The 24,749-nt window shown below is 36.9% G+C and overlaps 1 protein-coding gene across 9 annotated transcripts in view; it reads left to right on the forward strand.

Moving 5' to 3' along the window:
- The window catches only part of UBP26 (ubiquitin-specific protease 26), a 64,646-nt gene extending 41,028 nt beyond the window's left edge, over positions 1-23,618 (forward strand). For 2 of the 9 annotated variants that reach the window (XM_088958231.1, XM_088958230.1), the window contains exons 8-18: positions 1,477-1,761; positions 1,839-2,046; positions 2,410-2,481; positions 9,418-9,651; positions 9,770-9,951; positions 10,267-10,530; positions 17,443-17,584; positions 17,884-17,969; positions 18,057-18,107; positions 22,982-23,069; positions 23,251-23,618. In XM_088958231.1, the coding sequence (XP_088814357.1) occupies positions 1,477-1,761; positions 1,839-2,046; positions 2,410-2,481; positions 9,418-9,651; positions 9,770-9,871 (901 nt within the window). In that variant the 3' untranslated portion in view covers positions 9,872-9,951; positions 10,267-10,530; positions 17,443-17,584; ... (2 more) ...; positions 22,982-23,069; positions 23,251-23,618. The remainder of the gene's footprint in view (positions 1-1,476; positions 1,762-1,838; positions 2,047-2,409; positions 2,482-9,417; positions 9,652-9,769; positions 9,952-10,266; positions 10,531-17,442; positions 17,585-17,883; positions 17,970-18,056; positions 18,108-22,981; positions 23,070-23,250) is intronic. The other 7 variants (XM_088958226.1, XM_088958225.1, XM_088958228.1 and 4 more) reach the window with 5 other exon arrangements.
- The last annotated feature ends 1,131 nt before the right edge of the window (positions 23,619-24,749 follow it).

A 24,749-nucleotide genomic window follows, 5' to 3' on the forward strand; every position in this document is an offset into this window, starting at 1 on the left:
ATAAGACATAAAGAAGGGAAGGTTGTGGTTTTATGTTTTGGGTCTATTGGAGAGGGTGACTCTTTAAGAGCTGATGTGCTAGCCCTATTACAGGAGCTGAGATCGACAAGACAACTGCATGCCTGCAACAAATTGAAGTGGAAGGAGACTCTAAACTGGTTGTGGGGTGGCTTCAAACTGGTAGCTTGGGATTTGGAATCACATGCAAACTATGAAGGAAATTAGATGTCTTTCAAGGGACTTAAGTGTAACTGTTAGATGGGTGAGAGGATCTGCAAATAGTTTGGCGGATACTTTAGCCAAACAAGGGGTAACCAGGGGTGAACTCTTTTGGGCTGAATTGTAAGAATGAATTATATTGGGGTTAGTTTCCATCTTCTCGGGAACTGGACCACTGTACTAATTCTTTATACTTTAATTTATGAAACTATGAAAGATACCATTTCCTTTAAAAAATGGTGGTAGATGTATGCTTTAAAAATGGAAGAAAAGGAGAGAAGAAAATAAGTGCACAAGAACCAGGTAAAAACTTGCAGACAATTTGGAGACATAATTGTGGTAGAAGAAAATTGAAATTTAGATGAAGAAAATGATCTGTGGCTTGAAATGACTAACTATATAAAGAAAATAGCAAAGGACATTTTAGGAGAATTTAAAAGAATAATTGTCAATCTGAGAGATTGAGGAGGATGTTGCCTAAAGGGCAAGATGGCTAAAATGGAGGGGTGCAATAAGAGTCTTATGTATAGGTGAATACTACTTGGGCTAAAAGGAAAAAATTATAAAAGCAGTTAAAGGCCAACAATTCTGTATAGAGCAAAGCATTGGCAGTCAGGAAACAATGTCCAAAAAAATGATGTGGATGAAATTTGAATTTTTGAGGTTGATTAGTTAGGGAAATAGGAAGGACAAGATCAGAAATATCCTCATTTGATGGATAGAAATATCTCCAATAGGTGATAACTTATAAAATGAGGGAAAGTGGACTAAACAGTTTGGTTGGGTACTGAGAAGACCATCTACTGCATCCATAAGAATTGCTCTGTTACATTTGGAAGGGGTTAGGGGCAGACCAAATAGGACATGGGTTGAAGTAGGAAATGATCTAACAAGTCATATTTTAACAGCAGATACAACACTAACCAGAATGGAATGGAGAAATGGGATTGGTCTATCTGATTCCATATAGATGGGAGTTGGGAGAAAGCTTAGATGTTCCATATAGACGGAACTTCGTTATTTTTATCAACGATGATTATGTCATACCAAAATTGATGTTTTAGATCCCCTCCCCCACCCCCTCAGTGAATTCAATTCATGTGTTCAGCCTACCTATATCTCTTGTCCCATTCACAAGCTTAGGGGTAATGTATCGCTGTTCTTTTTAACTTGCTTAATGGCTCATATTTATGTACATTGCTTTAGAACATGTGATGCCTTTTCCAAAAGATATGAAATTCTAGTTATGTTTTTCAGGTTGTTACAGTGGTTACGGAGAAAAAATGTTGATTCCCCATGTGAAGCAGATGCTGGGCCAACAGCTTCAATTAGGTGCCCTCATGGTTTACTGATGCCAGAACAAGCTGCCGGGGCAAAGCATTTATTGGTTCCTGAGAGCCTCTGGCTTTTCTTCTATGAAAGTGCTAATGCAGTGAAACCTGATGATCTTTTGGGTTGTTCAACTTTCCCTGTGGATTCTGAAGTCTGTGCTCGATGCAGTGCAGAACTTTCGCAAGTGGCATGCTTGGAGGATAGTCTTAGGTAGTTTTGAGCATCTTTTTGGTAATGTACTGTTAATATTGTTGTATAGAAGCCTGACTTTATTATTGATGCTGCAGAGCAGCCAAGCTCAAACAGCGCCAGAATCATGAGAAGTTGGTCCTGGGAAAAAGCATTGCACTTTCTCCAGGTTGCAGGTATTATTTATTGCCTTCATCATGGCTGACAAAGTGGAGAACCTATATCACTGCTAGTGGCAAGAATGTTTCTGCATCTGTTGAACCTGAAAGCTTGGACAGCATTCTTGATTCCCTTAAATGTGAGAAGGTGAGTGGGATCCACCTACCTAGTAACTAATAGCTAAATTGGATAGGCTAACAACATGAGGTCACTGATATATAGTAATATTCCAATCAGGAGTTGTAGATTTTAAATGATTGTTGATTAAGAGCTTGGATTTGTGTTCATGATTGTGCTACTTGCTAAGAAACATCTTGGGGTCCACCTAGCAATTTACACTAAAAAAATTAGAGCAATCTTTTAGGAAATTAATCTGATATGGGGATGCCGGTTTTCTTCAACTTGGATTGCTATCTTTGATACCTCCATTATCTTCTCTGAACTAAGAAAGATAGTGCTTGTTTTCTGCATCTGTTGCATGCATGGTTTAACTTTTTTTTCCCCTGCCAGCATTCACAATTGCTAGAAAGGCCTCTCAGTCTAACCTACAAGCGTGGCATTGTTGTCCAAAGGGTGTCTAATGTAAGTATAGCTTCCCAACCTTTATCTCTCTCTCTTGCCTTTCATCTTGCAAGGCTTCTCATTATGAATTTAAAAAAAAGCTCTTTATGCTTATGCAAGTGATCACATGTTTTTGCTTCTGTCTCTTTGTTTCTCAACCTTCTGTTGTCCAGTACTTCTGGGTTGCATCATTGTTAGTAAATACTATATTATATGCCCATAACATATATTTTTATGCATATAAATACCATATTAGAGGCAGTATCTTTTAAAGATGTGGAAAAATGACTTCTTGAAGATCAAAATGAATGATTAATTAAGTTACATTATAATATGCCACAAACTGACTTAAATCTTAAATTAAAAAATGGAAGAAAATCCAAATAACATCTATGGTTTTGTCTTTAAGATTGTAACTGCAATAGACCTCAGGAGTTGTAGCAGCAGAACATTGTCTTGTGGGAATTGTGAGGATGATGTCTTGGTTGCTCTGACACAACCTGCAGTCCTGGTTGAAATAGGAGCACCTCAACCTCATCATCTTGTGAGGATGATGATCTGTTACCAGTTTTCTGCCCTCTGATCTGGTATGATTTAAACTCAGCCAATCTCATAAAATTTTGGGAACAAACTTGGGTGGGGAATGTTCCTTTGAAGGATCAATTTCCATCATTATTTGCCCTCTCGGAATTGATAAATGAGACAATTTCATCCTTTCTTGTCCCTTCATCTTCAATCTCTGTGACTGGATGGAATTTGGGGTTGAGGAGGGCTGTTAGAGACACAGACCCGAACATCATTTCGACTCTCCTTGGTCTTCTTGAAAATGTTTTATTGTACCCCGAAAAGGAAGACACTAGAATCTGGACCCCCACTCCTTCGGGCTCTTTCTCTTGTGCCTCTTTCTTTCAAATCCTTACCCAGCCATCCAGCCCCATTGGCCCTCCTTTCCCTGTCAAAGAGATTTGGTGTAAGCCAATTCCTCCTAAGGTAGGGTGTTTTTGTTGGGAAACGTTTCTGGAAAGAATCAACACTAGTGATCTGTTTCAAAAAAAAAAAAAAAAAGAGACCCAAGACATGCTTATCCCCTTACTGGTGTATTCTCTGTAAAGACGATGGGGAGACTGGGTTTCACCTATTGGTTTCATGCCAGTTTGCAAGAACTATTTGGGAATGCGCAATTTCCCTTTTTGGGCATAGCTGCACCCCTCCTCTGAACTTGCAAAGCCTATTTTCTCCTTACTTTGTCAGGTGGATCCTGGAAAGGGGTAGGAGTAGGACTATGTTGAGATGCCTAAGGGCTGCTGTGTGCTGGTTATTGTAGGAAGAAAGGAATTTAAGAATTTTCTCAGAAAAGGAGAGAAGGGCTGAAAATCTGATAGATTTGATTCATGTAAGAGTGGTACAGTGGCTGAAATCTTCAGTGTTGTTCACAGACTTTACAGTGGATGATCTGTTTAGAAAGTGGGGGGAGATTGCTAAGTGTACCTAGGTGAAAACAGTCCTGAGCGTGTCCTGGATTCCCCCTCCGTCCGGTTTTATAAAACTGAACTTTGATGGTAGTAGTAGAGGGAACCTGGGGCTTTCAGGAATTGGGGGTGTGTTTAGGGATGAGAATGGGATTGTTTCAGCCTTGTTCTCAAGCCTGATTGGGATGAGTGATTCTCTCAGAGCTGAAACCTATGCAGTTGTGGGAGGTGTCCAAAGAGCAAAGGAAATGAACATTAGAAGACTTGTAATTTATGGGGACTTGGAGGTGGTAGTTGGGTGGTTGAAAGAAGACAAGGCTGGGTTATGGGCTTACAGCAATGAAAGGAAAAAGTTCAGGTGGATGGTTAAGGACATGGAAATCAAGCTCATTTGGATGAAGAGATCTGCTAACTCCTTTGCTGATGGATTAGCTAAGCAAGGGACAGTTAGGGAATCTATGTTCTGGGCTCAGTTGTAACTTTAGTTTTTTCTTTATGGGGTCTCTAGCCTCAATAGGAGCACCTCAATGTACTTGTGATGGGGAGACATAACTAATTGGTTTTGTGGAAAAAGTTTCCTAGGGGTGGAGAAACAGATTAGGGCAAGTAATGAGATGAAAGTATGTATTTTTGTTATCTGGATCAATAATCCATAATGAGGGAGAAGTTGAAGTTGATTTGTCCATTGAATTAGAGCAGGGTGGCTTAAGTGCAGAGGAATATCAAGTGTGACTTGTGTACACCAATGAGATAAAAAGGAAAATTTCATAAAACAAATAAAGACCATTTGCATATCAGCAGGGTGCTGGGCAATCCAGAAAGCTAGACCTTTTAATGCTTCTGTTTTCATGAACAAAATTCTAGCTGTATTAATTATTAGTGAAGTTGTATATACTTGATTTGTTTCCTAACCACGTTCTCCCATATGCATATTTACTGACTATGGTCCATAGAATCTCCTAGTCACATAGGCTATATGAGTTTCATAAAATAAAAAGAATGAAGTTTTTCCTAGTTCTCTAGTTTTAGATGAAATTCAATAGGAAAAATTCTTTATATTTCTGTTCTTTTAAATTTCATTATAACAAGTCTTTAAAATTTCAATTGTGAAACTTAAAAGAATAAGTAGAAATGATACATGTAACATATATTATAATGTAGTAGCATGTTTGTTAGTAGGATTTAGCAATGAATCATATTATAAAGGCACCGACTTTGTCATTTTAGTTACTTAAGACAGGTTCCCAATTGCTAGAAAGTTGTTTTGGTGAGACACCCAACGAAGGGCCCCTAGTTGATGCCTAGGTGGGTGCCTTGACAAATGGTCAGCACTAGCTAATTGCTACAAATTTTGAGCCACCTGGAATAAGGTAAGGGTTTAAAAAATTACTATTTTTTGCTAATTGCTACAAAGATTTTCCTGGCTTTCAGTATAAAATCTTCCACAATTTTTGTTAACAGATCATACAAAATGAAAATGATGACTTCCCCCCCCTTTCCCTAAAGGCTCTTTTGTATATAGCTGTATATAAGTGCAAAGGATCCCTATACTGTTGTATATGTTTTTGAAGAGAATATCTCCCTTTTCAATACGATCTCTCTCTCTCTCTCTCTCTAGATTGCTACCATTTCTTCTTATCCTTGGTCTGGTGCTGGTTTTGCATTCATTGGTTAAATTCCTTTCCTTTTTTTTGGATCAATAACAGCAATAATTTAAATATATATTTATAAATTATGCCTACAAAGACTAATAATAACAAAAGCTGCATAAAAGTTTTGCTAGAAAGTCTAGCCTTTGTTGTCACTGTCAATTCTAGCCATGATGATAATGGGTTGACCCATTTGACCCAAATGGTTGAATTGCTTACCCACCACCTAGACAAAGGAACAATTTCATTTCTGAGTCAGTTTTAAAAGAAAAACATGGCATTTTTATTGTTAAAAACATTTAATATAGATCTAATAATAGAATTAATTAGTGAGAAAAAATATCTTAAATATATGATTTAAAAAAAAACATGGCCTTCCAATAATGTTTCACTAGTTCAATCTATATCTTTAGCTTTTCTAGACCTTTTAACTTGCATTGAATTACTTCTTATTGGTGCAGAAATGCAGTATATGGTCTTTATGCACTCTGAAAACCATCTTAGTATGCTTTTGACCATTTTATAACCTCAGGGAAACTTCTAAATCTCCTTCAATACACTCATTTTTAATTATATAATTTCTACATTTTTCATTCATGCATCTCAGCATATGCATATCGGCTTTGCTTATTGTTAAGATATGTTTCATTTTTATGTTCTTATACTCTTGCCCCTTATAGAATTACTGGCTTTATACTTGAAGTTATCCTTTAACCTGATTGATATTCTCTGGTCACAATATTCCAGATGGACCTCTCCACTTCATCTGCTCCAATTTAATTCTATGTACAACATTCTCGTTGCTCTCTCCTTCACTATTAATTATTGAACAATAGTAATGGAAATAATCACTTTGTATTATCCCTTAGTCATCAATCCTAATTGTAAATCCAACCTCATTCCTTGCATTGCTAAATCTATGGTGGATATATTTTTAATCCATATCTGAAAATGTTGGCTTCAAAAATAAATGTTCCTCATTTGTTTTCATAATACACATTTCCTTTCTGATTGGAACAATTTGTACTGTCATATTATTTGGTTCATTATTCTGATAGGAGGGTGTACCAGTACAACTCAGACTTTTGGATTCTTTCTCTCAATGAAATTAGTTTATCTTCTCTTTTCTATACTTATTTATATCTTTTACCTCCCTATTTGGTCTGTTTTTATGTTTTGAGTTGCCATTAGAACCAACCTGGTTGGCCAACCCTAGTTATTGTACAGAAAGAAGAAACCTTGCTGCCAGAAGGCTGCTAAATGATGTCAGCATGGTTACAGATGGTCAATGGCTTCTGAAGAAAAGGATCCTACTGTTCTATAGAGCAGGATTTATTAACAGTGAGTTTGCCCAATGATTTCCCTACTCTGATGTCCTTGTAGCTTGTCATTGGTCAGTATCAGAGGGAGGGTAAGTTGGAACTTGTCTCCTTTAGGTATCTATTGGTATGTTGTATTGAAAGGAAAAAAAATACGAGGATATTTGAAGGCAGAAACACTACTGTTGAGGGAACCACCCTTGAAGGCAGAAATGTGAGGAGCAATGTCAGGTGCTAGGTGTTGGTTCTTAAGAAGTTTGAGGGAACCACTCTGTTCAGACTTCAGAAGGATCGCAAATATGTAATGTTTGATTCATCTTTTTTGATGTGGGGAATCTTTTGCTCCCATGCTCTCTTTACCCTTTTTCTTCCATCCAGTCCAGCTTCTAAATTTTGTTTCTTCTGAGGTCACCTTACCCTCTTAAGTCTTAAGGATTGAAATTCTGTAATATTTGATTAATCTTTTTTGATGTGGGGAATCTCTTGCTCCCATGCTCTCTTTACCCTTTTTCTTGTATTCAGCTTTTATATTTTGTTTCTTCTGAGGTCTCCTCACCCTCTTTACCCAATGTATTACTGGCGTGGAACCTCATCATTAGTTCCACAGCCTGCTGAACAGCCATCGCGTTCAGCTAATCCGAATTCCAATATATTGTAGTGGGAAAGTGGAAAAATAAACATCTTTCAAGAAGTATTTCAGCAGCTATTGTATTTTATGAATGTTCTCCCCAGGTATTAAGTAGGACTTCTTACAACTGATTATTTGATCAGTTGGATGCCATCTAGGTTGCTTGACAGCATGTCTTCTTTGTCCTTGTCTCTTGATGAGTATCCATTATTCAGTCCTCTTTGTGTTTTTAGATGTATGTGTTCAGTACATATTTTGGGTCTTTACAGGTCTAGGTTAGATCCGAAATAAGATAGGGGAGTTTTCCTGGGTTGCTCTGCCACTAAAAAGGTGTTAAAGCATGTGGATCATATTATTGGCAAGCAGTGGGTAACTATTGAGATCACTTTTTGAATTCACTCTATGTTTTACTGTTGCCTTCATCCTGGGGGGATGGGTCTGAAAGAATTTCTATTATTGCTTTTTTTGTTGAGGGTATTCGTTGTGTTCTTGTGGTACCTGTAAACTGTTTTGGAAGAGCAAGGAGAGAGAAGCTCACAATTGGAAAGGGCAACCTGTCTTGTTGTTGAACCCACACAAAGATATATTATTCTTTATTTTCAAAGATGGAGAGATTACAGTTTCACCCTTTCGGGAATAGAATATACACAAAAGTCAAGAAAGTGATAAAATAGATCTGGATATATTGTAATAATTTACATGAAGACTCTAAATTCTCTTGTTTTCTTCACCTCCCCCTCAAACTGATGTAGGGACAACATCAATTTGTTAACAAGAAACTCATGGCGTGTTTGTTTCATGGCTTTTGTATAAAAATTAAATAAATGCTAGCCAAATCAAAACAGAAGATGGTATTAGTAAAGAGAAAAATTAATTACAAGGAGTGTATAGGAACTCAAGAAAAAAATTGGAAGTGTCTCTCAAAGAGTGTATATTAATACCTTGTTTATTCAAATTCTTCAAATTGATTTAAGATAGTCCAGATTTGATTCCCAAAAGAAACTCTAGTCCTTTAGTGCGTCAAAAACCGGTGGGCCATCATTCAATCCAATAATAGGTATCAAATGTCAGCACAGGTGCCTTTTTCATCTCTAGACTGCCTTTTGAACTCTAGAATTCTTGAATTGGCTTCAAGAATTCTTCTATTCCTTTCTCCTCCATAAGATTTGAGACTCCAATATATTGAGGCTTTTCTCTCAAACTTGACCTGCACTACAGCTGAATTGGAAAAGGTAGTGATTTAGGACACTGCTGATCTACCCAGAAAATAAAAAGGCTATTCCATACATCCTTGGTATTTTGGGGATCAATAAAAAGGTGAGTACAGTGCTCCCTTTATCCACATGATACAAATTGATATGCTTGGATGGAATCTCCATCCTTTTTAACTTGTCCATTCTTGAAAACCATCCCTACTAATGATTTGAATGCTTTCATCTTCAGTGGTATAGCAACTAGCAAAGCCCCAAACTTTTCCAATTAAATTATGTGAAACAACTTGCCGTCTAACCAAAACCATCCCTACCATGTTGCTGGAAAGACATGATGCTAGAAGAGATTTGACCAATCAGAACCTCTGTGAATTTTGGTAAATACCACCTGATTGGTTCCCACTTTTGTGATACTGGTTGATTGATTACATTACAAGTTTTTCCTGTATAATGTATTTCCGGTATCATAGTTGAACCCTTCCACCAATACTGTCCTCCAAAGAGAGGTTTTGTTCCTTCCGAGGCTTCTATAATCACTTACCTAAGAGGGTATTGGTTATTGGTCTTAATCGGAAAATATCTAGTATTTTACTGTTTGATTTTTGTATCAATGTGGCTTTTGTGTTACTATTTTGATCCAAGATACTTTTTTATTGACCTTTGTTTTCTATTTGATTACAGACAGATGGTTTAACCATTATTACAGAGGATGACTGGAAATTCTTTTGTGAAGAGTGGAACTGTACTGAGGAGAAAGGTATATCTGCCAAAATTGAGTTCCCTAACTGTGTGTCAAACAAATTACCTGGGTCTTGCAAAGATGTACCAGTTTTAGATGAACATCTGAGCATATCTCTTGATGAAGCAAATGATGAAGCTGAATCCAGTCTTCCTATTATTAAGACTATTCCAGAGGTAATTCTGAAAGTCTACAATAAATGTAAATGATTGATATCATTTTAGTGAAAATGGTGGTTTTCTATTTGTACTTGTTTTAAAGCAATAGAGGATGACTGTAAATTCTTTTGTGAAGAGTGGAACTGTGCTGAGGAGAAAGGTATATCTGCCAAAATTGAGTTCCCTAACTGTGTGTCAAACAAATTACCTGGGTCTTGCAAAGATGTACCAGTTTTAGACGAACATCTGAGCATGCCTCTTGATGAAGCAAGTGATGAAGCTGAATCCAATCTTCCTATTATTAAGACTATTCCAGAGGTAATGCTGAAAGTCCACAATATGATTGTATTGCTTTAAAACAAGTACAAATGGAAAACGACCATTTTCACTAAAGTGATATCAATCATTTACATTTAGTAGTTTGGATTGATTAATCTATAATTAATTGTGCGATTTCACTATCTTAAATTGGACATTGTTTCTGATAACATTAGAAGATCTCAGTGATTACTTATATTTCCTGTGCCAGTGGATGTTAGTTTTATCACTTGGATGTCCTAAACAACTGAAAAATTAATGTGGTTTTACCTTGTCTGCTTGTTCCTGATTCTCAAATCCTGCATGGTTTGGTAGATATGCGAGAATTGCATAGGAGAAAGAGAAAGCTGTGAGCTAATGCGGAAACTTAGTTATTGTAATGAGAACATATGTGTATACCTTGTACGTGGTAAGGAAGCTCCAAGATCAATTTTAGAAGCTTCTGCTACTTTTGTTGATTCAGATCGTCGGACCTCCAAACGATCACGAAAAACACCTTTTGGCAACTCTGTAAATTTGAAGGTTTCTGGGTCCACATCAATCTACCAGTTGAAAATGATGATATGGGAATCCTTAGGGGTAGGTTTTTTTTCCTTTTTTTTTCGGATAAAATAGAAATTGCTATTATTCGTGATTTTATTTTCTAATCATCAATTTCATATGAAATTGTGGTGAGAAAACAGGTAACTATATGGCCAAAAATATTCATAATGCTTTGCTTATTGATATGATGTTTAAGTATTTATTTGTTGATTGATCTAGGTATTGTATGCTGAAAATGGAACATTTAAGTTTTTAATAGTTGCAATCCTTAAGATAGTTTCAGTTCAAGCCCTTTTAGTTTCTCTTACTAAAGCATCACTAACTCTAAGAATTAAATGGGTAAGTATAAGCATAACTTAACATTTTTTTCGAGAATAGGTAAATTATGATTTCATTAAGAGAAATAGCAGAATTTGTGAGCAAACATAGGTTCAGAAGCAGTGGTGATTGATGCTGCAGTAGGCTTCTTTAAAGAGTTGTCTGTACACAGGGAGAATAATACAAGAAACTAACCCACTATCCTATCAGCACTTACAAAAGGATATACATATCAAAAAGGGAATTGCAATATGAACTGATGAGTGATGACCAAGAAAACAGTTTGCCCACAAATTTTTTCCACACATCCTCCAGTTGGCTGCCTTTGTTCTGAAAAATTCTAGAGTTCCTCTCCTGCCATAAAGTCCACTACACTACTCTGGGGATCATTTGCAAATACCCTTTCCTCTTTTTCAGACCTTGTAGATGTTGTCAACTTAGTTTAAACCAGAGAAGAACTAGGAATGAAAGGGTGTGTTCTCTTGAATCACATGCCCAGAAATGATTAACTTATATAATAAAGAGTACAAGGTTATGTAAAGGACAGTTGTGCCCTTCTCATACAAGAAAGAATAAAACAAAAAATAGTGTATATAAGTTACAACATAAAAGTGTGGTCCCAAGAGCCAAAAAAGGAAAGAAGATGTAAGAGACATAAATCAGTCTCTACACCTTAGAAGACAAAAAGCCATCACGAAACAAAGACTCAAGTTTATTTGCATAGGAGTGACCAAGTTGCCTATGCCACAAGTGCCATACATTATTTCTGCAAATAACTTCAGTACTAGGGGTAGTAGTATGTAGTAAGCAAACAGGTTGTGGATGAAGGACCTGATGTATTTTCAAATTTCAAGGCAAATAGCCGACCCAATCTACGCCCCTTCCCTTTCATCGTCCCAGTGCGCTAGTCCTGTATCAAACAACCATCATGGGAAAAGGAAACAATGTTACCATTCCTCAACTAGCTGATAGGTTGAGATCAAATTTGTTGTGAGTTTAGGAACAAAGAAAGTTTTAGGTATATGAAAGCAAGAATTGACAGATGTGGTCAAAGACAAATCATAGCAACCAACAATGTACAATTTCCCTCATTGGCATTAATAATATGTTTATTCAATTATTTGGGTTTAACGGATTGACTGGTGTGTGACCCTGTCATATGGTTAGAGGCCCCAGAATCAATGATCCATAAGTGACTAGGAGAGGAACAATAATAGAATGACTCACCCAAAAGGCTGATGGCTGAAAATGCAGAGGAAATAGCTGAGGATACTAGCTGCCACATTCTTTCTTCTGTAAGAGTTCTAGAATTTTCATCCATTCCTGTTGAAGTTTTACTCCTTGTATCTGCACCTTCAGTTGTTGTTTGGAAAGCCTTATGTTGACTCGTCTTAAAACTTGAACCATTCCCCTTTGCTGGCCGGGTAGGACATTCAGGAATAATATGCCCATGTTGTTTGCAGTAAGTACAAAAATTTTTCTTCCGATAGTGAGAGATAACATGTCCATATTCCTTGCATTCATAACATTGTACTCGGGACAAGTCCTTGGGCTTGGATTTGTTTATCAGAAAGGTTGTCTCTGTTCTGGAATTAGATTCCGACCTCAAGGTCGATTGAGTAATGAGTCTAGTTTCCTCCTTGAGAAGCTCCCCCAAAACTGTGGTGTGGGAGGAGTGCCCCTACTGAGAATGTTGGACCTTACAATTTCATATTCAGGTCTTAGATGCATCAGAAAATGCATGATCTTCCTCCTATCAAAATGTTCTTTCAGATTTTTGATGCAACAAGCAGAAATGCTTTCACCCATGTGAACTAATTCATATTTTGTCCACAAATTCACAAAGCCAACATAGTACTCTTGTATTTTCTTCTCACCCTGACTGTAAGAAAAAAATCTGTCTCAATCTTCTCACCCATGTGAACTAGCAGTTCGATAACTTCTCATTGGAATAGCAATCTCAGTTTCAACGGAGCCAAGAAGCCAAGACACTACTTTGGCATTATTGATCTTCCACTGTTTCAGCCCCTTGGAATCAATAATGCCAAAGTAGCCGATGCATTGAGTCGAGTGGTGTATATACTTCATTCTATGTCTGTACAGGTTGTGGGGTTCGATCATTTGAAGAAAGGTTATAATGGTTGCAAGGATTTCAGCATCATTTATAGTTCTTTACAAGTTGGACAACAATCTGAATATCCTGGCTTTTCTACCCATGATGGTTATTTGTTCAAGGGAACTTGCTTGTGTGTTCCTAACACTTCATTACGTGATTATGTTATATGGGAGTTACATGCAGGTGGAATTGCTGGGCATTTTGGTCGGGACAAGACCATTGCTATGGTAGAAGATCACTTTTATTGGCCTAGCCTTAAGGCTGATGTTGATCGTGTGATCAAACAATGCAAAAGTTGTCAATTGGCAAAAGGGAGAGAAAAATACAGGGTTGTACACCCCTTTACGAATTCCACATGAGCCTTGGCAAGATCTCTCTATGGATTTTGTCCTAGGTCTGCCCAAGACAATAAGGAGTCATAATTCAATTTATGTTGTGGTAGATAGGTTCTCAAAAATGGTCCACTTTATTCCTTGCAGTAAGACCTTAGATGCCTCACATGTGGCAAGTCTATTCTTTAGGGAAATTGTTCGTTTACATGGTGTTCCTATTACTATTGTTTCTGATCATGATGCTAAGTTTATGAGTTACTTTTGGAAGACACTTTGGAAACTCCTCAATACAAAGCTGAAGTTCTCATCTTCTTTCCATCCTCAGACTGATGGTCAAACTGAGGTAGTTAATAGGAGCCTCGGTGATTTGCTATGTTGCTTACTTGGTGACCATACTTCCAGGTGGGATCTCATCCTACCTATTGCTGAATTTGCTTACAACAGTTCAGTTAACAGGTCAACTGGAAGAAGTCCCTTTGAGATAGTTATTGGAATTCAGCCTAAGAGGCCTATTGATTTAGTGTCTTTGCCACAAGAAGCCAGGACTAGCATAGAGGTTGAAGGCTTTGCTCGCCACATGAGAGAAATCCATGATGAAGTTAGGCGCAAGATTGCTCTTAGCAATGATGCATACAAAGCCAAAGCTGATTTACATAGGCACCTAGCTGATTTTCAGGAGGGTGATATGGTTATAGTGCTTATACGTCCTGAACGCTTTCCTAAGGGCTTTTATAAGAAGCTTCACTCCAAGAGTGCAGGTCCATATAAGATCACTAAGAAAATCAGTTCTAATGCTTATGTCCTAGAGCTGCCAAGTGAAATGGGAATTAGCCCAATCTTCAATGTTGAAGACCTAAGTGTATATCATGGCCATAGTGATTGCCCCATAGTCCGATTGCCTAATCTACCTTTGTTCCACCTACTAATGTGCCTGAAGACATCCTTGATGAGAAGTTGATTTCTACAGAAAGTGGGGGTTATCAAAAGTTTCTTGTAAAGTGGAAGAATCTACCTCTTTCAGAATGTTCATGGATTACAGCTGAAGATTTGTATCATCTTAATCCAGAACTTTATGAGCAATATCATGCCTTTAACTTGCTAGGGTCGAGTTCTTTCAAGCCGGGGAGAGATGATGGGGATCGATCTATGCATTATAAGGCCTATTCTCGTAAGAAGAAGGCCAACCAACAGGTTCTGATTTGGTGTGGAGAAGACTCTTGGGAATTGGACTGATCTGTCCACGGGTATTTTCGTCATTTTGACCAGCTCAATGTGGACTTGGGCTATAGAATCTTGTTCCTATAGCTTAGTAGTGCTTGTCTTTCAATTTTCAGTTTATTTGCATTAGTAGATAGAAAATTATTGTGTTTCTTGATGCACAAGACAAAGAGTGGCATTTTTTGTAATTATGGTGAACAGTGTTCCGGGCCACACAAGTCACTCTATAAATAGATGTATTCTCTTCCTTTTGAGGTTAATGAACAAATGAAGATTTCTTAAGAGCTCTCTTGCTGTATGGAGTGATTCCTACAAACCCTAGAGTGATTCTAGGACTCCTTGGAGTGATTCCTTGGGATTTCTCTCTCTTTTCTCTTTCTCTACCCTCTCTACTCTCTCTTCCTCTCTCTTTCTGTCTTGTGTTAGTTTGTTCCAGCCCTACTGCATCACTTGGGAGCCTACTTCTCCTTAACTTTGTTGGGAGGTGTTGCCTCAATACCTCTCTAGGTTGTATTTGCTTTTTCTTTTTTAATAAATTTTCTCTTTTACTTGTCAAAAAAAGTTTACAATGTAATAACAACACATTCTGTAGAATCGATTCCCACACCTCTATTCAAGAGACTACCCTTAGCTGAGATCTTATTAAAGTAGGTAGACCGGATGAAGAAGGCAACTTTTGAATGAATGCATTTGTACCAGATTAGGCTCATAGGGTACTCCTGGTCTTCTTTCCTAGTCAGCTTGTTGTAAAAGGAAGTAACAGAAAACTCTCCATCCTTCCCACCTAGCCAGTCTTCTATCATCTCTGATAGGGTCAATATGAGTACTAAAAAGCTTTTGCAAAAAACAAGGAAAAGGTCAATAATCAATACCTTGACATGAGAGATGTACAAAGAAAGGGCCATGTAAACAAAAGTAGCTCCAAACAATTAAAATGGCAATGTATGTGCACTATACAAAATATCCCTTCCCAACCAGATCTAGCTAAACTATCTGCGAAGTGCCAACTGATTCGGCTCTCTAGGAATCCATCTGAAGCTACAGTTCAATGTGTAGGAGATGTTGTGGATTCTAAGTAGAAGGTGAGATAGCTTCCATGGGGTGGATTCCCTATACTTGGCCCAATTTATAGCATTCTTGGAGTCTCCTAAAATCATCGGGTTGCTAATCTGCTGCTGATTAGCAATCTGGACTGCTTATGGTACTTCGTATGAAACTTTAATCTTGAGTGTCCTTAGTTTCTATACCAAAGCCTTATTTGGTATAAAAGGTATTTTTCTGGAAATTACTTCTAGTAGTTGGGTTGTCTAGTTGAATTGAAATATGTAACTTGTACAATTTTTATGTTATTCTTAGAGGATTCTTTAAGGTCTCTAGTGATTTTGGCACATTATGAAAGATCCATTAAAAAGAAAGTTATAGAAGGAAGAAACAGAAAACAAACTACAAAGAAGAAAATTTGACCACTTCACAGTTTGGATGTATATATTAAAATTGGCTGAATGTTGGCTCTGGGCTTCTAGCTTCTGAAGAATTGTATGCATATCAAAAGGGTGGCCTGTTAAGAAATTTGCCATTGACCATCTCATTGTCTGGATGCAGCTTTTAACAAAGCTGCATTACCTTCCTCTCATCATGAATCTTTAAACTTTTATTGCAGCAAGCTGGATTTTTTCATCCCATATTGACTTGATATTCAGACCACAAAACTATTAATTCAGGATAGAATTCTTTTTTCCTTTCATCTTGGGAATGCATGGTTGTTTCATATGCAATTAGAAAGTTTCTAGAAAATGTTATATTGCTGACAAAGTTCTCAAGTTAACTACAAATCTCCAATATCCAATAAACAAATTTCACATTATTAAATCCAATGGTCACATTTTTTTAAACCTTATCTGCATTCAATAATGTTTCCTCTGCAGTGGATCCAGCTTCGCAAAAATCAATTTTCCCTTCATGGCAGGGAAGATATTTTGGACAACATAGATGGGCTAATTCAAAAAATTCCAAATGGAAGGGATATTTAAAGAGGAGATCCAAATGGAAAGGATATATAAAGAGGGCTGTTAATGGACTTCAAAATTTCCAAAGTCCAGTTATCAAAAAAAAAAAAAAACCAAAAAGGACTTCAAAAGTCCAATACCCAATTTGGCACCGATTCCTACTATCCCAGATTTGGATGTTAGAATTTCCATCTGATTAATAATTGGGTCAGATGCAGATTTAACTCCATCTGATCCGATTAAAAGTTATTTTATGTATATACTTGTGTATGTATATGGATATTATTTACAATTATATAAAGTTATAACTGATAAGTTTAATATTTTATATTTATATACGTTTATTATACATGTATAAGCTAAAAGTATATATTTTTTTAATTTTTTTGCCATTTAAGCACAATAAGTTGATTGTGGATTAAATCCGATCTGAGTTTGACATATCAGATTTGGATTCAAAGGTTCAATAATTTGATTGGATGTGGATGTAGCTGAATCCGGTCCGATTACAGCCCTACTTGGGATGATTGGGGTGCTTGGCACTTTATCATTCTTGTAAATATATCCAATTCTTTTCTCAAATCAATAAAGTTACATGTTACTAATAAAAAAACATGTTACTATTGAAACCCAGGGAATTACCCTAGTGTACAACATTTTTACCTTTTAGTTAGAAGAAAAAACTCATCATCTAGGTGACACCTAGGCATCTAGGCAACAAGGCGCCCCCTGTTGCCTTGATAGCTATGATGTTAATGCAACTGCTGCAGTTTGACTTAAATGGAATTTGTGGAATCAGACCCCAGAATGATTTCTCTACATTCCTTGGCAATCTTTCCATTTTGTTTCACTTCCTTTTTGAACCTAGATTTTGTGCCCTTTGGTCTATTTTATATGGTATGGAAAGTTAATAATTTATTTCCCTCTTAAGACCTTATTGACTTGGTAATATCTCCAGGTTGTCAAGGAGAATCAGATACTTCATAAAGGTTCCAGGGTAATTGATGGGGAATCAGCTACTTTAGCTGACATGAATATATTTTCTGGTGATGTCCTGTGGGTGACAGATTCAGAAGTCCATGAGAATCGTGATATTGCTGGTAAGTTTGAATGTCAAGCAAATCAACATTTGGGAAGGTTATGGTGTTTGTTCTTCCTCTTTTTTTTTTTTTTGTTAAGTGTGTAACTAGTTGATTATTAATGTCATACTAGGATGGAGAGAATCCATCTTTGCCCATGTTATGTTACACATTTGTGTAAGCGGTGGGGACTGACTACAAGACTATCCATTTGATGGGATCTGGACCTTCTTGGTTCAGAACCTCATGTATAGTATGGGGCGGTAAAATTGTTTTTCCTGGATGTGTCAATATACTTGCTTAATGTTAAGCTTTTGCAGATGAGCTCTCGGAAGGGAAAATGGTGGTAGAGCAAACAGAGGCAGGATTTCGAGGAACTCTTTTGACATCAAATATCACAACTCAGGTCATTTAAGAAGAATGTTCCTGTTCTGTCTTCTTTTGGTTTACATTGGAAGAGACAAGTCTGGCTGTAACATCCAACTCTTTTTAGTTATTGATACAGGAAAAGTAGTCTCTTAAAGCTTCAACCTGATACATGGAGGTCAGATGGCATTTTCTTTTCCTAATTTTCTCCTGGTTTCATAGAGTTTGGTGTCTGATAGGCATTCTTCATCTTAGCATAGTCAGTTCACAGTTGAACAAGGGCCAAAGAATGATATGTGTGGCTTGTGGGTGGACATTACTATGCTGAGCTGCATAGTTGTAAAGGCGTCCAGGCAATTCTAGGCAACAGTGGGGCGCCTAGGTGTTATAGAGCAATATCATATCAAATTATCTACTAAAGAAGGTTATAATTTTATATGATAAAATTTTAAGATAGAGAGTAAATAAAATAGGGAAGGAACAAGGGTGGAGCTGCTGTTTCATTTAACATTAGAGAGAGAGAGAGAATAGAAAAACAAAAGAAAAAGAAAACTCCCTTGGATCTTTTAAAATCCCTTTCTTTTTTCTCTTCTAAAATCCCTTGGATCTTTTAAATCCCAATAGCAAAACTTCAAAACAAAGCATAGATGATTGATATAGTATATAATAAAGGGCCTGGCTTGTGGTTTTTGTTGCCTACTGCCTACTGGGGGTGCTTTTTGTCTAAATGTGTCTTGTTTCTATAAGTCAAGGTGGTCAGGCCATGCACCCAACCAAGGGTGCCTAGGTGATCCCTTGACAACCATGCTGATCTGGTACTGGAAGTGAGCACAGTTAGACATAATGAGTTTCAGGATTTGTAAAAACTAGGTTTCATTTGAGAAGGGTCAGCATAGATTGTAGGTAGAATGTAATTGGGTGGGTTAGTTTTATAAGAGACTAAATAAAGAAAATCTTTCCTGACTTGGTGGAACTCACTCTATTTTCATCTTTATCGGTATTTCCTATTATAAATTATGAAAGTTGAAATAATTTAATTATTTGGAAGTCAATGAATTCTAAGCTCAGATAGACAATGTGGAACTTGTGGTTGCCATATCTGCAAAATTTTCTGACATGTCCGAAGAAATTTCCCATTATCTATCAGTGGGATTTCGAATTTTTGATAATTATATAATTTAGATGAAAAAGTTGTTTGCCTTTTCTTGTCATTGTATCCTATATGGCTGCATATGCACCGTCTTTTTTGATCTTGCATTGCTCATTATATATGGTTAGTTTTACACTATCATTTTCTGCAAGTCCACGGTGAGGTTTTATTATTTGTAATGCTTCCATCAGGTTGAAATTTTATAGCATTAAAATATTCCTTTAAATAAAAATTGTAAACCTTGGAGGAACCACCATGCAAACTCTAGTGACATTAGATGTCTATTGAATAAACAGTAAACAAGAGAGAAATGAGAAAAAGGATAGTGAAGAACTATTAGAACTTCTGGGGTTTAAGAGGCGAAACAAGCCCAGGCTCCACAATGCCAATTGATATTTAATTCATTTCGTTACCTGTTTGGTTGGCCCAATTTATATGAAATTACCAGAAACCATGTACAAAAAAGACTTAATGTAAACTAACTGTAGTTCACTCCCACCACTATAGAACCCATGGCCAAGCCCCATATAAGGCGTAAAATGACTTAGAAAGCCTTAACTACACAGAAGAATAAAGACAGAAGCTCAAGACAATGGGAATATTTTGATGACAAGTTTGTCATTTGCAATGCTCACAATCCTGTTTGCATGACTGCACCAAGCACATTGAATAGATAAAGTATAAAAACTTTCATTTGGGAAAGTTGATGTGAGGTAGTTATGCTTGACTTTTGTGAAAAGTCAAGGCACCCAGGGCCTCCGGGCCTGTTGGGCCTATTCTGTGGCTCACTAACTTCTTCAATTGGTCATCTTTGTTTAACTCCATGGTCATCTTGGCCCAGTCACATAGAACTGGGCCCAACTGCCGCAGCCAAGCCACCCCTAAAACATCAGCCCCAGTGAAGGAAAATGGGTATAGGATACAATGTGAATTTGGTCTTGGATTCGTATTGGCATCCTTTTACACATCCCTTCACACGGCAGCCTGTTCCCATCCGCAACATGAACCTTGAATGTGGGCCCATCATAAATGACCAACTCCATCCGTTGAGCTAGGTCCTTGTTGATGAAGTTTAACGAACTACCATTGTCAATGAGGATAGTCAGGGTTTGGCCTAATAATTCTCCTTCAACCCTTGGTAGTTTGGAACGACTCAAGCCCTGTGAGGGCTTATAGTGAAATGCCAAGGGCCCCCAGTCTTGTTAATTGGTCTAATTCTTCGTCCGGGGTCATTAGGTCTGAAACCTCCTCTGAGCGCTCTGGCTCTTCCATTTGGTTCCGAAGACAAAAGCAAATCATTTGGTGGTTACAAGAATATTCCTCTTTAACGGCCCCCGGCATGTTAGTACTTGACCTTAGGAAAATATCCTCCCTACGGTCTTGACAGTTCAGACATTCTGATAAGGCCTTCTAGAATATTCTAGGTCACTTGTCATTTCAGGCCCAATTGGGGTCCTCCAGGCTGAAATTATGGCTGTTCTAGAAGGTGCAAAAAGGGCTAAGGAGCTAAACATTAGTGGATTGGTCATTGAATTGATGGAGATTCAAAACTGGTAATAGGCTGGCTAGAAAAGGAGGATGATGGCGTGTAGAGTTGCATAAATGAAAGAAAAAGTTTTAAGTAGATGACTCAGGATATGGAAGTGAGGTTGCAGTTGGCCAAAAGGTGTGCTAACTCTTTTTCAAATGCATTTGCCAAAGAACGGATGGGAAAGAATCAAATGTTTTGGACTTTGTTGTAATTTTATCATTTCCTTTGGGTACCTGTTTTTTCTTTCTTTTCCTTAATAAATTAGTTCTGTTTATAAAACAAATTATGAATGGTTGAAGAAGCTAATCATTTCCAGTGTTGCTGCATGATTTTTTGGGATTTTCAATGAAGGTGTCAATCTCGTTTGATCTTCCTAGAGTTTGTTGCCTAAAAATTAGAGGAAATCAGACATCAACCCAAAACCACTTTGTGACATTCATATGTAGCATCATACTATGAGCAACTTCAACAAGATGTTGGTTATTTTGTTGTGGTGTTCTAGCACTAGAGCTTTAATGAAGAGACCTGCTAGAAGGAAAGAAATCAGGGAGATCACGGCTGAAGTATTCTTTGGCATTATCTCCACGTATACCTTTGATAGTCGTCAACAAAACTAATAAAGTATTTATGCCCACATTTAGTAGGTATAGTCACAGGCTCCCAAATAACACAGAATGTGGATAGGCAAAATGGATCTTTTATTTCTTGGAGGAAAAGTTGTTCTATATGCTTACTTAATAGACATGTGTAACATTTCAAATCTGTGACAAACAGATTTATATAACCTGGAAATTAAAATTTTAGAGACTCAAATGAGAAGTGACCTAGTATGCCACAAATGAACTCAACTCATTTGATTGACCCTAGGGAAGGGAGATAGATCGTTGACCAACAATGGTGGAAAAATATCCATATGCCGATCGCACTTTATCCCTACTAGAGAGGAGAGTATAAGATGGAAGAAGTTAGACTTACCTGTCATATGGGTGGGTAGAGGTCCCTGAGTCAATAATCCAAGGGGAGTCAGGAGCTGGGGTAGACACATGAAATGCAAAACTTTTACCTGATGTAGATGCAAAGGAGGTAGGTGTAGGAACCATGTTATTTATTTGTTGAAGAGTCTTACCATACAGGTCTAGGTGATCACAGAAAGAGTTAATAATATCCTCCTTAGAGTTAGAACTAGACGGATGCTATTGGGAAATACCAATAGTCAAGCTATTATTCTTGGATTCTTGAGAGGCCACATTTGTTAAAATATACTTCTTCTGAGTAGGTTTCTTAGTAGAATCTTGATTCTTAGCTGCCCATTTATGCTTCCCAGTTAACTCTCAACAAGTGTCCTTATCATGTGGCAATGTGTACACCATAGTTTATACTTATCATCATCTTTCATAGATCCGCTTTTCTTTGCTCCAAAACTACCTCCAGCTAAAGCAATTGTCTGACCCCCTTTAGAAGAATTGATCAAGCTCCTTTTGTTCTCAAACTGGACTGGAGCATACAGCTGAACTGAGGGAAGTTCACTACTTAACGAAGGGGCTCATATATGAAGCTTTAGCATTTTCATCACTCTTCCAATCAATGCTTTGATAATGGCCTAGCTCCTTCTAGACAGAGGTAAGAGTTGAGTAATATGCAGATGACTCAGCTTGAAGTTAAGAAATTTGTGCAGCGTCTCTGTTCAGACTTCAGTATAAGTTGCCTTAGCTTGTTCCCAGATTTCACAACCTGTATATGTCCACATGAAATTCTTTCTTATCTGGGGCATCACCATATTATTCTTTTGATCCCACTGGTTATCTCTTTAACGATCACATTTCCTCCTTGTATATCTTTCATTGCTTAGCATCCTTAATAGGCCAAATTTACATGCTTGTTTGTTATCCATTAACTGAGGCATAAGAGATAAGACTAACATTGGTAGAACTTACATGTGGGGTAGTCTCAATGACCAGGTGAACCTAACTTGTCCAGACAACTCCATTTATTTTCTTTATGGCATTTTCACTTTGAAGGCACTATATTTTAAATTAAAATTAGGATATCCTAGATTATTGATTAATGGGTAGGACTTGCACTTCGTGTGGGTAGGTTCTATAAAATAGGTGTTGCTCACCTTTTAAGTACTTTGGACTGATAAATTCAATATAGATTGTGAACCAGTTACAACAGTTTCTCCTGAGAATGTCTGTCCAGTGGGTTTAATTTTACATCTGCTGCAGTTTCACATTTGCAATTTCTTTTAGCATACAGAATTTGCAGAGTTCTAATTCTAACTTAAGACCAAATCTTCGATATTATTGTATTGCTATAATAACCATCTCTTCTTTGGTATTCCAAACGTTTTCTAACTCTGCATGGTATACAGTGAACAGGACAGAAGGCACACTTTTTGCTGATATATCTATCCTTCTGTGGCATGGGATCTGGAACACAGTATACTTCACATGTAGTTGGTAAGGCCCTGCTTCTATATTCTGAGAAAGAATATATAAATGCTGCAGCCTGGATACAAGGCATGGGTTTCTTGAACTAGCTAGCTGATATTATGGTTCCAGATCACTTGTTTTCTTTGCCACAGGCCCACAGTATAGTGCAGCATTTCTTTAATGTTAAATTTCTGTTTTGTTTTTGCAGGTGGTCTTCATTTTTTGGTTCTGGGTGTTTTTTTTTTTTTTTTTTTTTGAGAAGTTGCTTATTAACGGGATGTTCCCATACTAGTTCCCAACAACCACTCCTCCAACCCCACTGGATTTATTGCCCTTTGAAAGGGGAAAATAACTATAAGAAAGCCATGTCATATAAAGTTGTCTCTTTTAATTTAGTATCCTGATAGTCAAGAAACATAAATTCCAATCCTTCGTTTGTTAACTAGCAGTAACCAGTGTTACGCACCATGCATAGGTTGGTATCATGGTAGTGTGGGAAGTGGGGAGTGACTATAGTAAATCCAACAAACATATTATAAGCAAAAATTCAGCCCAATAGTACTGTGTTTCTTCTAAGCTTTTATTTTGCTCGCATGAGATGGTGCAACTATTTACGATTACCACAGGCAGTTTGATGATCATTGTCTTGTTTCAAGTATATAAACAGCAGTGTGGTGACGTGAAAACACTTGAATGGGAGGACGGTAAAATAGAAGATACGATGATTACGATCCCCTCTAATATCTGCCCATAACCCATAATATTTTCGGAGAAGTACGGACAGGCTCAATGCAGATTTTTGATTTCTATTGCAAAAGCTATAAATATTTATAATGTCAACAACCCACTCTATGCACCAATGCCCGCCCGTGAATTGTCATCAATTCCGAGCTGGCACCTATCCCAACAGTATTTTAGGCCTACAAATTCTGACCCTGGGCCGAATTGTCATTCTCCCTAACATTTTTGGATTTTATGAAAACTTATAAATTTAATCATTTTTGAAGTTGGTGTTAATCAAACTTGCCTCATGAGCAATGATTAATGGGGTGTTTTAAAACGTGGATGAGAACACATCACACATTCACACCCTAATAAGATAGTTGTTCTAAACCGTGGATTGAACCACACTACACCTTGCCGGCGTTCTAGGTGTGATGCATTTCAGTACTTATCATGTGTTTTGATTCCACACCATGCATCTCACCTATAATATGCATATTTGCTTTAAAATTTTAAAGTATGAGAAAATTAAAAAAATTAATTATTTTTTAACTTTTATATATAATAAATTAATGTAAATATAACATGCTAAATTTATTATATATAAATTCATATTATAATATAATATAATATAGTATATTTTCATAATTTTAAATATAATTATATAAAATTTATATATTCAAATTAATAAATATTACAATTTAATTAGATACGAATGGGGTTAAATTTGAATCCGATCTAATTATATAAATACAACATTCAAATTCAGAATGATCGGATTGAATGATTGAATGTTGGATCACTTGGATGGGCCTTGGATTTTTGGGTGTTAATAAGGAAAAATAATATTTTATTTTATAGAAATAAAAAAAATTAGGTTGCCAAGAGTACTAATTTTATATGAAAAAGATAACTAATAAAATATATACATATTTAATTAAAATTCAATAAAGTATACACATGTTGAATTCAAAAATGTACATA

The sequence above is a fragment of the Nelumbo lutea genome, chromosome 8 (genome assembly GCF_056320005.1).
Source record: "Nelumbo lutea isolate HS-2025 chromosome 8, American lotus-T2T, whole genome shotgun sequence".
Lineage (NCBI taxonomy): Eukaryota > Viridiplantae > Streptophyta > Magnoliopsida > Proteales > Nelumbonaceae > Nelumbo > Nelumbo lutea.